This window comes from Apium graveolens, chromosome 9, assembly GCF_009905375.1.
Source record: "Apium graveolens cultivar Ventura chromosome 9, ASM990537v1, whole genome shotgun sequence".
NCBI classification, from domain to species: domain Eukaryota; kingdom Viridiplantae; phylum Streptophyta; class Magnoliopsida; order Apiales; family Apiaceae; genus Apium; species Apium graveolens.
Window position 1 is genome coordinate 253,523,096 of NC_133655.1, and position 12,769 is coordinate 253,535,864.

The 12,769-nt window shown below is 33.1% G+C and overlaps 2 protein-coding genes across 2 annotated transcripts; both read right to left on the bottom strand.

Moving 5' to 3' along the window:
* Positions 1-814: 814 nt before the first annotated feature.
* Positions 815-4,520, bottom strand: LOC141687051 (sec14 cytosolic factor-like). The gene is made up of 6 exons (XM_074492195.1): positions 4,258-4,520; positions 3,915-4,170; positions 3,059-3,095; positions 2,376-2,493; positions 1,524-1,634; positions 815-1,200 (listed from the first exon to the last, which is right to left on the bottom strand). The coding sequence occupies exons 1-6, from the start codon at positions 4,327-4,329 to the stop codon at positions 1,039-1,041; spliced, it is 756 nt and encodes a 251-aa protein (XP_074348296.1). The 5' UTR covers positions 4,330-4,520; the 3' UTR covers positions 815-1,038.
* Positions 4,521-5,747: 1,227 nt separating this feature from the next.
* LOC141683706 (two-component response regulator ORR21) lies at positions 5,748-11,334 on the bottom strand. Its single transcript, XM_074488459.1, has 6 exons — positions 10,621-11,334; positions 9,450-9,602; positions 8,974-9,372; positions 8,730-8,806; positions 6,687-7,874; positions 5,748-6,051 (listed from the first exon to the last, which is right to left on the bottom strand). The coding sequence occupies exons 1-5, from the start codon at positions 10,793-10,795 to the stop codon at positions 6,687-6,689; spliced, it is 1,992 nt and encodes a 663-aa protein (XP_074344560.1). The 5' UTR covers positions 10,796-11,334; the 3' UTR covers positions 5,748-6,051.
* Positions 11,335-12,769: the final 1,435 nt, after the last annotated feature.

Consider the following 12,769-nt stretch of genomic DNA (forward strand, 5'->3'; position numbering starts at 1 on the left):
AAATTGGCATTCAGCGATATGATTGTGCGAATAAAAATAATCCTGAAAATTCCAAATAAATTCTTAAAATGTTACAAATAATTCAAAGTTATCAAAAATAAAATTTTCAAAATATATTTAAAACATAACTCGTATTTGCATTTCACAATTAACGAACCGAGTTGCACTTAAAATAATTCATAAAATTACGTAAACAGTCTTAAAATGTTACAAATATCCCGAAGTATATAAAAACATAAATTTTATAATTTTAAAATAATTTTTGAAATACAATTTATACCCGCTTTTATCAATTTAACGAATCTACGTGCGGGTGAAATTAATCCCAAAAATTCCCAAAATAGTTTTAAAATTCTCGGAATATTCCAAACTTTAATAAATATGAGTTTCATAAAAATTCTAGAATTAAATATGAATTTTACAAATAAAAGCAATCAGAAAATCATTTAAAGATCAATAATTAATAAAATATTGATTTCTCCATTTTGTAAAATCCTAAAAATAATTATTGTAATTATAAAACCATAAAAACAATTTTGAAGACCATCCAAAGATTTATGAAAATAAATCTGCCATAAAACCACTTTTAGAAGTGAAACAAAAATAATACATCTCAATAATTAGTTACGCGAACAACCCTATGCACCAAAAATCACACATAGATAATAATAAAATAACACATAGCTGTCGAAACCAATTCACATATTTTATTTAATTAATCAATTAATAATTACACTTTTAAATAATATAAAAGTATACGAGTGTTATTTCTAACATTTATAATAAATGTTCATGTAAATTTTATTCTATCATATCCACCAAACTTGTATGCTACTGTCATTGCTCATTACTAATGACAAAAATATTATTCAACCCAGAGATGTTTAGGCAAAGAATTTCAGGTCCAGCACCTAGCATAATACATTACAAGTTGCTACTAAAGATATAGAGACTATGATCTACAATTTTGCTACAAGGATTGTTAATGCATATCAAAGTAAGTTAAGTTACAGAAATGAGTATCAGCAGCAGGAGTCTTTATGGATTGATCTGCCCGACTTGATCATCCTCTGCTGGGGTTAGTACAACATCCTGAATAGGTACTAGCTTTGTGCGCCCTCCGTACTCTTCTGGCAATATCTCATCACCAATTTCTTCCACCATTTCCTTCATTTCGTCTTCGTTTGTGACAATTACAATCTGCATTTGTTATCAAAGTCATGAGAATATCAAGATTGAGTACATACACACTAGCTAGCCAGCCTGAAAGAGTAGATAGGTCAAGAGATTAAACTAAAATTTTGTTTTGCTGAATTTAATAGTCTTTTTTTTTTTGTGTGTGTGTGTACTTGGGAGCCTGGGAGGTGAGAGATGTGTGAACATCAGATTTCTACTCAGCTTATATAATTATCATATATGGCATTTTACCCATTTTTATTGGAGTTCAGTGATGCATTTGTATTATACCTACACTTGGAAAATTGTGTCGTGCACCATAGTGTATTTGGTTGATAGAAGGATACCTTTTTTAAAGTTGCTTTCTCAAGGAAGCGAGAGACAAATCTCCAGATACTCACAAAGAATCCAGGCATATTTAATATGAAACACTTAGCCAATCGCTCCGGATAGTAACCCTATATATAGCAGGAAGTATGCTGTAGATATAAGATACGAGAAAGTACAGTAACATAAAGATTTCTCAGCATCAGTTTAGATATCAATATATCATACATTTGTGCATCAAAACAAGAAACACCAACTTCGATTAAAGTTCCAGTAGCATTATTTTGATCCCTTAAAGCCTAAACTAAAAATCCGAGGTATTTATGCTACTTTCACCTAGTCTGTTTAAGAAATGGCAAAATTATAATCAAGATTTTTCTCAAGAAGATGCTGATTGAATAGACAGACTGTGCCAAACCTGACCAACTCACTTAAGGATAACATGGTATTGAAGATCAAATTAATACATAACAGGGAAATTAGCTCAGAACTTTTATGATAAAGTTGCCAGACAGTATGGTGTTGTGGTCCTTGCCGTAACCACCAATTTGTGGCATTTAGAGTTAGAGATAACTTGGCATTGGTGGTCACAAGTTCACAACCAACCTGTTAGCTGTTGCAACTCGGGAATTTGACATTATTAATGTGTTTAACTGTTCTATCATAAATATGAGGCAAGCGCCATTGTCATCACCTAAGGCAATTGAATAAGTCACCATCACGCAAAGTTCACAGTATAAGATAATAATGAAACTAAAGATTACTGAAAGCAAGAAGTGTAGTGCTTATTGCTTAAAACTATGATATATACATACATACATACATATATATATATATATGTATCCATAAAATGAGAACGATACAAGTGGTACCTGTATAAATTGAAACCCGGTGATCAACCCACGAGCATCAACATTCTTATAACTAATTTTCTCTAGATCAAGAATTCCTATCAACTTCTCGTCTCCTATCTCTCTTTCTTTGAAAGAACTGAAATGAGCATAAGATAATCTCTATGAGAATGTAATCCCATATTAAGTCACTACGAGGATTGTTCTGTCATGTCGAAGTGCAAAATCATAGGAGCTATAGATAGCTAACACAAGAGTGAATGCTCAACTACTGAAATTTGAGGATTCTACTATGCAGTGCACCAGTAGTACTGGTCATATTATTAGTTTGCAAAAGGACACTCAAATATAAAACGATTAGTTAATAACCAGAAAACAAAAAGGAAACCAGAGCCTAGACTCTTTCAGAGGTAGTATTCTTAATACTTATCACATGTTGCCAGTAATAAATATTCTTCTCGCAACACAACAAATTTACAAATGTTCCTAGCATAGAGTATTTGTTTTACCATTAGTTTGCAGTTTTATATTTGTAACTTATTATAGATCAACAGCAGCAATATAGAAATGCAACGATCCAGAAAATATGTTTTTGTTCACACAATGTAATATATATATTCTATATGCAATTGTTTCAGTTGAACTGGCAAGCATGACACCTTAAAATCATTTGTTGTAATAGTCATGGAAAATGATAAGGATACCTTGCAATAGTTTTGTCCAACATGTGAACCAAGAATTCTGCAATGAGAGACACAAAAAAGTACTAGATAATTAGTAGCTCAGACACAAAAAAGTACTAGATAATTAGTAGCTCAAGGAAGTTAGACCATGCCTTCTGGTTGGCATGTTTACATATAATTACATGATCATTCAAGTTTATATACACAATTAGCACTATAATGCAGTCAACTGCGACTAAATTTAAGAAGGAACCTCTGAAAAATGTCATTGGCATATCAAAAACTGCAAGAAAAAAGAAGCAGTGAAGCCGATATTATTATAGATTTAAAATGGCACATGGAGCTGTATAAACAAAGTCCCAACTCCCAAGCATCTAAAAGAACATTAGAAACTGCAATATTTATGAGTTGGGATCCTAAAAAACCAGTCAATGAGATTAAGTTGCTGTTTAGTAAGAGAACAAAGTTCAAAGAATAAATAACAGGGAACACAAAGCCACAAGCACGTGACATACTTTGTTTCAATATGAAGATATTTTATTCTACTCTGGTTCCTAGATAACTTAAATTAGGCTTCCCATTAGACTGGCCTTGATACAATCTAATTGATGCTTCCCATTAGACTGGCCTTGATACAATCTAATTGATGCTCTATTCGAAACTTATACATCAAATCTTCATCAATCCAATATTTTAGTATACCAACATATCTAATGCAAACCTCCATATTCAGAGCCAAAATTCATAGTATACATCACAAGATTAATGATCCTTTAATTAACAAGAGATTCTTGAAAGTTAAACATAACCTATGTGAATTGCTAAATCGAATATAACATAAAGAGAGGAGAAACGGAGAAGCAGATAAGGAAGTTACTTTTAAATTGCGGTTGATCCTTGGAAGGAAAGTGCTTGCAGGCTTTAATAATCACCACTGGTAAACCATTCTTAGCCAAACCCTGTAAAAAACATTTATTTGCTCCCAACTCATCAGGTATTTCAGAATCTGAAATAAACCCTGAAGGAACAAATGATTCTCTCCATTTATGCCACTGTACAAACATCTTTGCAGCTTTGTTTGGATCCATTGATCTTGCTATCAAAAACCTCATCATAGTTTTGTCATTATACTTCTGCAAACCAAAAAAAAATTACATAATAAAACAACTGTTTAGTGATCTATACATGAAAACAAGAATATTGCAGCAACATCAACTTACATTTGTGGAGCATCCAAGCTGCTCAACTGATGCTCTCAGCTGTGTCAGTGCTAGTTCTTGGTTACTGTCCATTTGGGCTTCTGGTTAATATTTTTGTGCAATGTATATTAAGACAGATGAGGATCAAAAGTCTTAAAAAACAGCAGAGAAAATGTTGGTTTTGAGAGAGGGTGTTTGAAAAAATTGAAGTTGGAAAAAAGAAGAGAATGGAGAGAGTATGGAGGATACGTGGATGGTACTGGCTGGTTCTTATTTGAAAGTTACTACACATCTGTGCTTGTAAAAGATGTGGCCATTAATCTACGCTCATCACTTTAACCCCAGAAGGCAGTAGGAATACAGTTAATTTTAATTCATTTTGTGGTAGGAATAAATATATAAATAATTAGTTTATCCTCGCACTTAAGGTCTATAATTATCGGAAATTCCTATTTTGTTGGCGTACTAAATACTTTAACTAATACCAAAAATTATTAATTACAAACATATTTATCTCTTACAATAGAAAATAAAAAATAGCAAACAATTCAACAAGATTGTAAGAAAAACAAATCAATGTAAATTTAAGAAATAATCTAAAAGGCCGTATATTCAAATAGAAAGAGTAATTATACTGAAGATATACGAAAATGATATATATACGAGTATAAAAAATGTTTCGAAAATTAAAAGAGGATAAAAATTGGTATTTTTCCAAAATAAAAATATTAAAGAAACGAGGACATTCCTTGGGAGGATAACTTTGAGAAATTAATTTCCAACCTTCTTGGTATGGTATGTATGGTTACAAGTGTCCAGGATTTTAAATGTTTGATGGGGGATTGGGCAGGGGCTTTAATCAAGACGACCCAACCACAAGGACAGGCTATACACCCCGTCTATTATGAATCTCTCTAGCTATGCCTCACATAAGTTTCACATGCTTTTCGGCCCCCACAAAAGGCAAATTAAGTGCATCACTTTCATACCAATTATAATCTAGGCAGCATTAAACTAACTGTTGCGCTGCATATGGAAGGTAGGCAATCCTATCAATGAACGAACAAAGATCCGGATGCATATCACATTCCAAACACCATGTAACTTGCACACCTGTACCACAATGTGTTACACCTTCACGCATTCTATTCAGCATAATAGATCATAGTTTAGTCTCGCGCATTGTACAAACATGTTTCTACAAGCATCCACTTTCAGAAATCACAACCAAACTCCATATTTAAGAGCATTGGCTAGTGCCACTTTAGGGTACACTGGCAAGTCAGAAGCTCTTCCTCTGCAAATGCATGGCCAGTGCTAGCCTATGTTTATAGTTTATATTTACAAAACCAAGCCCTTTGGTCTTAAAAAGGATTGAAAATTATTTTAGTAACACACAAAACATGACAGCCAAAACACATACATAGTATGAAGGGGGTGTTATACATTGCTAGAAAAGCTACAAAGAGATCTATACATTGCTAGAAAATATATAAGGAGATAGAAACATATACAAGAACAAGCCGAGATTAAGCATTGACAATTTTCAATATATACAAGCTGATTCCAACATCGATAAATAGACAAACATCTGGAGTTAACAGCCTGCAACTACATAATTACACAAGCTGCCTTTACAACTTATTCACCAAGTCTAGAAAACTAAGCATAACCTACTGATACCACAAGAGGTTTCCCCTGCATTCTTAATTCAAGTCTTCTGCAGTGACTAGACTTCAGTTCCCAAGGATGATGAAATACGAAGGACATCTGACCAAATATATCTTTAACATTTGATGCGATATGCAATTCCGGCTGTTTGACACAAAACTCAACATTAGACAGGAAAAGAGAGGCCAAAAGCCAAATTCCACAGTCCCTAAATATGCAATTCCGTCTGTTTGACACAAAACTCAACATTGGACAGGAAAGAAAGGCCAAAAGCCAAATTCCACAGTCCCTTGTGATCATTAAGCCAACTAGTTATTACCCTTTAATAGTTTTATATATGAAAGTAGAAAAAAAAACTATACAATCTAGCAAAGCGGCCATCAATAGCAACCTGGCATATCGTGTCAACAAAATCCTACAAGAGAACTTTATTTTACACATAAAAAGTACAACTTATATACAACATGGAAGTCTTGCATAATCATGTGCCTGGCACTCGGCTAACCAGCCAATGGACTTGCACATATTGCACTGACAACAATCTATCTCTTCACAAATGTCAACATATAATAAACAGCTAGCATAGCATAGCATAGACAAATCCCATGTCCTGAATATTAAATAAAAAACTAGAAAACCGATGGTTGTCGGAAAACAAGATGCACGTGGATGTCTCTAACGATAACCAAGAATTAAAGATAAGAGAATCAACTTTTGATGTCGAGCCAAAACAATTGTACGAAACTAATTTAGCACGAAAACATAAAAGAAGAATATACCTATTCGGAGAAGACACTCATGAGATCATTTGGAGGGAAACGTTGCATCATAGGATTGCTCATGTTAGCAATTTCAATGAAATCCACATTTGGCTCCTGCTTCACTTTTTTCTCATTGTCCCTATAAGTATTTCCATTACAGCTAATTGATGATTCCACTTCTTCAATGGCAAAACGGCTTGGAATGCACGTCTCTTTGCCAACAAATCCAAAATTCCTCAGTGTTCCACAATCAAGCTGATTAGATTTCTCACTATAAGAACCTCGGACGTCATTTAAATTGCGTAGAATCGGCACCTGTCTGGAAGTATTATTATCAGGGGCTGAATTTTGGACTCTTCCGAAGGCATTATTCTCATCGTTCGCTGAGCAAGATGGTACAGACGGAGAAGCAGACCCTGCACCTGAGTACCCGTTAAAAATCTTGGCCGTTCTATGATCTCCACTTAACATTTTTCCAACACCAAATAAGGAATTATTTGGCTGAGGTGTTGTAACCAGGCTAAAGTTAGTGCCACTAAAGATAGCCTCAGTACCACCAAAGCTGCAGCTTTGACTAATTGCAGGCCCGTTTACCACCTGAAAACTGGCTGGCCGAGAGGGAACAACAAGGCAAGAAGGTTGCACGTTAATGGAAGGGTTGGATTCCTGCACAACAGACTGCTTATGCTGCTGTTGTTGCAGCATCTGCCTTTGCATTTGTTGCTGATTTTGCGTAACACCCATCAACATATTACCGTTCTGAGCAGCTACCCCTGAAAGGTTACTGCTAGGACCAACTGAGCCAAGGCTATTAGGTGCCCATGTCTGGAAATTTGAATTTACATCTTCCGGGGATATTTGGGAAAATTGTTTGGAGATGTTGGATGGGCACTTCATCAGAGGCTGCCCATATGCCACACCTGCATCACCATGGACACTCTCTTGTCCCTGTCGAGATCCTTGTAATAGAAGTTGCTGATGAATTGCTGGCAATACAACACTACCAGTCGGTCGACCTAAAAGCTCAGCATGCAGAGCTGCCAATGTCTGTGGAGGAATTTGACCAGATGCAGCCAAAGCTTGAAAATCAAATCTTTCCAGGGGGCCTAGTTTCGGAATTTGTTCTCCATGACCACAAAAAGAATTAGGAAGCCCAACTTGCTGCTGGGAAACACCACTTAACCTCTTTAAATATAGTCTGAATTTCTGCAAAAAAAAAAAAATTAAATAAAATTCAAGGAGGTGAATATGCAAAATTGCAGATACAAGTAGAAACATAAACATATTCAGCATTGGATACATACATATTTATAATCCGCATCTACTGGAAGAGCACATTAAACACATTATAATGTGATGCTACAGCCATTATGTAATAAAGAATCCTGAAAAATCATTAAGCCTTGATATTCTAGAATCTGGATATCAAGCTTTGACAAAAAGAATCTTGTTATCCAAAGAGTGAGTTACAATATTGTGGCATTGTAAATACTACAATTTCATACATATACATCTTTTGGAAAACTTAGAGAACCAACATATATGATATAAACCACCATATTTTGTTTTGTTTCTTGATCATGAATGAATGAAAAATTGTAAATGAAACAAATGGAGAAAAAATGGAGGTAGGAGGGAAGAATAAAAAAGAAAAAGAAACGAAAAGGAAGAGGAGTACAAACTTCATTCCATTCCCTCCTAAATTTATTCAGCTCAACCAAATACAACAGGGAAGTCGTAAAGTTGTAGAAAGGCCAGAGCAAAGGGCAAAAGATGAATAAGGAAAAACTACGATTTTTGAGTGGTAATTTCTGTAGTTATACATAGATTGATATGCAAGAACATATACACAGGGATTATTGCTCATCAGCAGACTATAATGCGCACAGTTATATTCAGGGAACGAAATAATTATAATAGCAAACTTCAATACTTTATCTCCTGAAAATTAAATATTAGAAGTATCTCACCTAAAACATACACACTTTATACTAATGTTTGGGAGTTGTAAAATCGAAAATAGTAAAAAAATATATTAAATACATAAAAAAAAAGGATCACCTGCAAGTGGCTCGCAACATTTTCTCGAGTCAGACCTGGGACATTCATCAATTCGAGAATTCTCTTTGGAACAGCTTCTGAAAGAAAACCCAAAGAATACGGCCAAGTGTCAAACAAATATAATTATGAGTGCTGCTCGTCTTTGACGGGACAATGCATCTTTTGTGGTAAACTAAGCAAATTTCAACAATGACAATTACAAATTATAAGAGAACATATTATAAAGAATTGCTTAAGTACATACTATCTATTCCAAGTTGGTTCACCGCACTAACAAATTGCTGATGGAGCTCCACCGACCATACTACACGCGGCTTCTTTGATGCAGATGGGTCATCATTTTCGAATTCACCATCATCTTCTTCTTTAACATCTCTCCTCTTTCTTTGAGCTTTTATTATTCCATCCGACCCTTCATTAACAGAAGAAGCATATTCCACATCATCAGTTCCTCTTCTGTGCCGGTCATTTTCATCAAAACTACTCGAGTTCTCTTGTTCTTTAGTTTCATTCCACTTTTTCCGAACAACATGCTGCCATATATTCTTTAACTCTTCTTCACGTATAGGCTTGATTAAGTAATCACAAGCCCCATGTCTAATTCCTCTCATAACAGCACTGGTCCTTCCATCTGCTGACATCACTGCAATACCATATATCACATCAGTAATAATAGTATATAAGACATACTAATATCCTGTTTTAATAATGACAACTTACTAATGACAGGAAGGTCCATTTCCAAACCAACAAGTTCGAGGAGCTTAAAGCCATCCATATCAGGCATATGTACATCACTTAGTACCAAATCGAAGCAACCTTTTTTCTCTCGTAGCAGGTTTAAAGCAGCAGTAGCATGGGAGCATGTAGTAGCTGCAATGACGTACACATATAGTGAAATATTAGATAGATAAATACAAATCAAGCAGACAATCATCAACTAAGAAGGCCAACTTAAACTATTATAATATTAATTAAAAAAAATTGTTTGATTGTAAATGAGCAATTCTGGAAGCTCATAAGCAGCATGAAGGTGGCCAAACCTAGAAAGTAAGCAGACTACAGAAAGGATGACACAGTATCTATACTGAGCCCATATCAAAAGCCAACACTTCATGGACGGACCTAGATAAGTCAGTGGCCAAATATAAGATTACTCTATATAAATATAATATTTTAACCCCTAATCAACATGCCTTTACTTCTAGGAAACTCAATGACCTCACTCCAAAACCCAACTAAGAGAACGTCTAGTCATCTATGGCGATTTCTCTTACAATTTTTGTAAGCCGAATTTCCAATAACATAAAAAAATGGCTATTAGGTCCTCTGAAGTAGCAAAAACTTAAACAAAAACGATGGAATTCAGGTGTAAGATAATATTATAAGGGTGATAAAAAAACCCCTAAATCACCAACCCCAGTACGCATTACTAGAGAAATTTTCATATCATCCAGTCTAATCTTTGTATCCACTATCCCGGCCCGAAAAACATAACAAGCTTTATAAATTATATTCAATCTTCATATCCCAAGCCCAGAAAACATAACACTCCGTAAACAGAGGAAAAAAAATCGATCTTTGTATGCTGACCCTGAAAAACATACCAAAGTCCATAAATAAATAAAAAGATTCAATCTTAGTACGCAGACCCCTAAAAGCATATCAAATTTCATTTATATCATCTTATAAAAATAAGTAAAAAAAAACAGTCACCATGATAACTGGGATAACAAACTATCGTTACTTCCAAACTATCCAACCACTAAGCAATTACCATTGAGCAAACAAAAACTAACAATTACAACTAAAATAGTAAAATATCACAATCAATAAGATAAAAACTACAGATGAACTTAAAAAAATCGAAAAACAACAAAAAGGGCCTCACCCGAATAACTGCATCTTCTAAGCATTTGCTCCACAATTCTCAAACAAGCAAAGTCATCATCAACAACAAGAACCCGTAAACCAGCCGGAAACATATCTAATTTATCCGAATGAACACCATAACTATTCGCACTCGAGCAAGAGCTGCCATATGGCAGTTTCTGCAAAGTAGCCATTCAAGAACCCAAAAAAACCCTAAAGATCAAATCTTTATACTTTAGTAGCCATACAAACACCCTAATTAACCCGCAAAATTAAATCTTTACACTTCACTAGTTACAAAAAAACCTAAAAATCCAATCTTTCCACTTCAAAATCCAAAAAAACCCTAACGATCAGATCTTTATATTTCAATAGCACAGAAGAACCCTAAACATCAAATCTTTATACTTCAATAGCACTCAAGAACACTAAAGATCAAATATTTATACTTCAGTAGCACACAAAACCAGCTCAATTTCATTAGATCATTGATAATTCTGATCACTAACTAATTTTATCAAAATGAGCTGAAACTAGTATTATAATGAGTTAATAATGATGGGTTTAGTGTGAAATGATAAGCAAATAAGTGTAGAATTTGTATAGATCTGCACAAAGATCGATGTGGGAAAGGCAAGAATGATTGAGGAGGTAAAAGAGGGTGTTGTTTTGCGGGAGAAATTTTGTGGGTTTTTATTATTTTTGGGTTTAGTTATGGAGAGAGAGAAGATAGACAAGAAAACGACAGAACAAGTGTGTCATTTAGAGTATGCAAAGTAATTTAAAAAGTTGTCTGTATAAAGTAATTATTATCAGAAATAATGCCTAGAATATATTATTAATTTTCAACTCCGTTTGTTCAAAATGGTAATCGATTCTCTCAAAATATTTATCATATATGTATTTTAGACATGAATACTATATTTTTATATTTTTTTCAAAAAATATATATTAGTAATATGCATATTTACTGTTTAATATGAATACGCATATTTTAATTTATGATTCAGTCTTTAAACACATATCTTATACTGTATTATTTAGAGATTTTAAAAAAATTACGCATGTATATCAAACATGCATATGGGAATTCGAGGGACATTCCCCCAATAAATATATTGGACAATTGACCCATTTTGGTGAATATTTTAATTTTTTATTCTAATTTAGATATTTATCTTAATTTCCATATTAGTAGCTCTATTTTTTAACTTTCTTATTATGGTATTATTTGAATTAAAATATTTTTAAGTAAATATTGAGCACTCAATATTATTATAGAAATCTTGACAAAAAGTATATTATTATTTTGTTGAATAAATATATTTTTTTATGAAAATGGAGTAATTTCATGACAAATTTAAGTACTCTTTTTATATAATAAAAATTTCATGTCACTTATAAAATATTTATTTAACTAAGTTATAGATTATTTCTTTAATTTATACAAAGCATTGGATTAATTCTGAGCAATTTTCTAAACTAAGGAATAAGAACGAATTAATTTAAAATTTAACTTCACATTTTACAGTTAAGGAACTCCATAACAAAATATCTAACATAATTATTTTTGCTGAATTCATAAGATAATAATTTAAATAAGAGAGTTCCTGAACTCATCATGGCCCAAGGAAGATGTGAGGTGAGCGTTGTCCCCTGTGTTTGTCATTTAGCCTCCATTATCTTGATGTGCGTTTTAGTTTCTTTTTCTTTGTAGATTTAAATGAAAAAACATGTTAGATCCACAAAATTAAATATAATTATTTTTATTAAATGATATGTAATGAATGTTAATTATAACATAAATGATATCAACTAAATTATTCACATCATTTTATAAATATTTTTGACAGATAATACTATTATATGAATACAACGACTAGTTCGAAAAAAATATAAATTAACAGCAAATTCACTAAAAAAAGACTAATATGAAACTAATTTAACAGAAGTAAATCATGCTCATCTTAACTTTGAGTAATATAGAAGACCTGATATTCATATTATAAATTAATCAAGCTACAAACGTGTAAATGTTGGATAATAATTAAACACCGTACCTTAACTAAGAATGTAGTAGTAAGCTAGGACTTAAGAACAAGACAAGATACGACCATTACGTTCTTATACATTCCTTAATATGCTCCTACAAGTTTATGAAGAAAACA